This window comes from Medicago sativa, chromosome 3, assembly GCF_051527215.1.
Source record: "Medicago sativa cultivar Bolivia chromosome 3, Bolivia_mono, whole genome shotgun sequence".
NCBI classification, from domain to species: Eukaryota; Viridiplantae; Streptophyta; class Magnoliopsida; order Fabales; family Fabaceae; genus Medicago; species Medicago sativa.
Window position 1 is genome coordinate 72,793,224 of NC_140751.1, and position 2,376 is coordinate 72,795,599.

At 33.1% G+C, this 2,376-nt stretch overlaps 1 protein-coding gene across 1 annotated transcript; it reads right to left on the reverse strand.

Annotated features, from left to right (window-relative positions):
• Positions 1 to 707: 707 nt before the first annotated feature.
• On the reverse strand, positions 708 to 1,473 carry LOC146939951 (RING-H2 finger protein ATL66-like). Its single transcript, XM_085753474.1, has one exon. The coding sequence runs from the start codon at positions 1,295 to 1,297 to the stop codon at positions 776 to 778; it is 522 nt and encodes a 173-aa protein (XP_085609600.1). The 5' UTR covers positions 1,298 to 1,473; the 3' UTR covers positions 708 to 775.
• Positions 1,474 to 2,376: the final 903 nt, after the last annotated feature.

Below are 2,376 nucleotides of genomic sequence, written 5' to 3' on the forward strand. Positions count from 1 at the left end.
AAGAATTTTTCAAGACACAGTTGGCAAATTTTAATTGGATGATTTATTTGTCCACTTCCTATTTTTCAGCCACACCTCCTTGAATTGTGGCAAATAGTGCATTGTGATTGGCTATTCTTTATTCTTGAAGAATTCTTGATGTTATTTTTCTAGAAATATAGCATTGCTCTTTTCATTTAGCCCCATATTGCTACAGTCCAACGTGGGGAACATACCAGAATTAAACTAACAATGGGCAACTACATTTTTCCTTCAAAAAAAAAAAAGGGCAACTACACTTTTTTTTATCACCTAATTTCATGTGCACTTGTTTAATTAATGTTCGAAGCAATCACAAAAAGATGTAATTGGATTCGTTGCAATAAAATGACGTATAATAATTAACATATTAATATTTATCATTAGAAAAGAAAACAAAGCATTGTACACATTTTGATTGAAAATAGAACACTAACAAAATACTCAAGAACTATCGCTTAAAATCGGATGACTGGGATTCACCTACATTCGCTCAATATTTGACCGCATGGAATCCATTCCAAAAGAAGAAAAATTGGTATAGCATTGGCAATTTACTACAATACATTCTTTTTACAGGGATTTACAAGAACTAGAAGAAGAAAAAAATGGTATAGCATTAGCAATCATTGTATATATAAAGATTAGGGTAAAATTTACTCAAAAAACAAAAAAAGATTAGGGTAAAATGAAGAAAAGCCATAATTTTTATTAATATTTGTAAAATGAGATTAAGATCCATGAATGAGATTAAGAGCTAGAATTGAATATCAATTCTAATGGGTGGTTCTTGAATCAAAATCTTAGGAAAAGAAGATTCAACTTTGAGAGAACCTCTACAAAGTGGACAACTAGATTGATGAGTTAACCACTTATCAACACAATCACAATGAAAATAATGTTCACACCCTGGTAAAACCTTCAGTTTCTCACCGTCTCTAAATTCTCCAAGACAAATACAACACTCCGTCTCTTCCCACGCGCCGTTCTCGGGGTCCGACGGAGCTTGATGAAGAATAATGGGCAGTTTCTTGATTGCAACAGGGTCTAGTCCTTGTGGAGGTTGAGCTGGCGGCGCGTGGATGGAGGCGGAGTATGTCGTGGTGATGTGAGTGTGGTAGCGGCAGACCCAACGTGTGTAGAAGAAGAGAACAATAACGAGGAGGAAAATGGAGAAGAGTACAATAACAAAGAAAAGTGTTCTGCCTTTGATTTCTAGGTCTCTATCATCAAGCTCAGTGTAGTGCCAGTTCAATGATCTAGAATTAGGGCTTGACATGATGATGATGTTGGAGGAATGAAAATGAGGTGGTTAACGGCGGAGCAAAGCTACAACGATGGTGTAGCATTAGAATTAGAATTAGAATTAGAATAAATAAATAGTGTTATGATATGATACTATGTTTTGTTGATGATATTTTTAACAAATTGTGAAGTGGGAACTATAGAAATGAATGGATAACGTTATTTATAGTAAGTTTGGTTCATGGTGCACTCGCAATTTTGGCGCGTGAGGAATACTGATATAACTTTTTTTTTTTTATGGATATGAGTTTTGAATATATCAAATTTAGAATAAAGTGGGAGAAAAAATAAGAGAAAAGAATTTAGAAGAGAGAGTGGTAAACATCAACGGTATTGCAATATGCAGCGGGTTCGCCGACAAGTCCTTTTACCTTGGAGACATTATGGGCAAAGTGGATTGGATAGGACAATATGGGTTCAATGTATGTATATTTAATGGGACTCAAATTGCTTGTTATGTGGAGATACTACTCCAGACACTTCGTACTCTCTCACTCTGTTTAAAGAAAAATAAAGACAGAAGATTTTCATGCTAAATCCGTGCTGATTTTATAGGCTGCTCTTTGTAATTTATCACTAAGTAACAATGCATCATTATTTCTAATTATTTTATGGTTTTTTCTAACAAGTCATCTAAGGAGAAACTCATAAAAAGAAATTTTGTATTGAAAACACAAATAAACCTAGTATGTATAAATCATAATTACACGATGTTTTATATAAAAGTTATTTAATTTTGGATGCTTAGACAATACTCTAAGAACACTTGTTAGCATTTCTTTTTATGGTAGTATTAGAAACTATCTACTCATATCAGTTTTGTTAAAGGAAGGCCTGAAATAAATTATGTCAATTGGTAGAGTTCTACGGTCTAATCTAAAGTTAAATTCAGTTAGTGTTGTTCTTTTAGGGCAAAATATCTCTTTTGGTCCTTTAAATTTAACAAAAAGGGAAATGCTAACCGGTGTCCTCGAGGCACTAGTTAAGGTTACTAAAAAGAAAATTCTATAGTAACTAAAAAAGAAATTCTATAGTAATTATTGCATTAAAAAT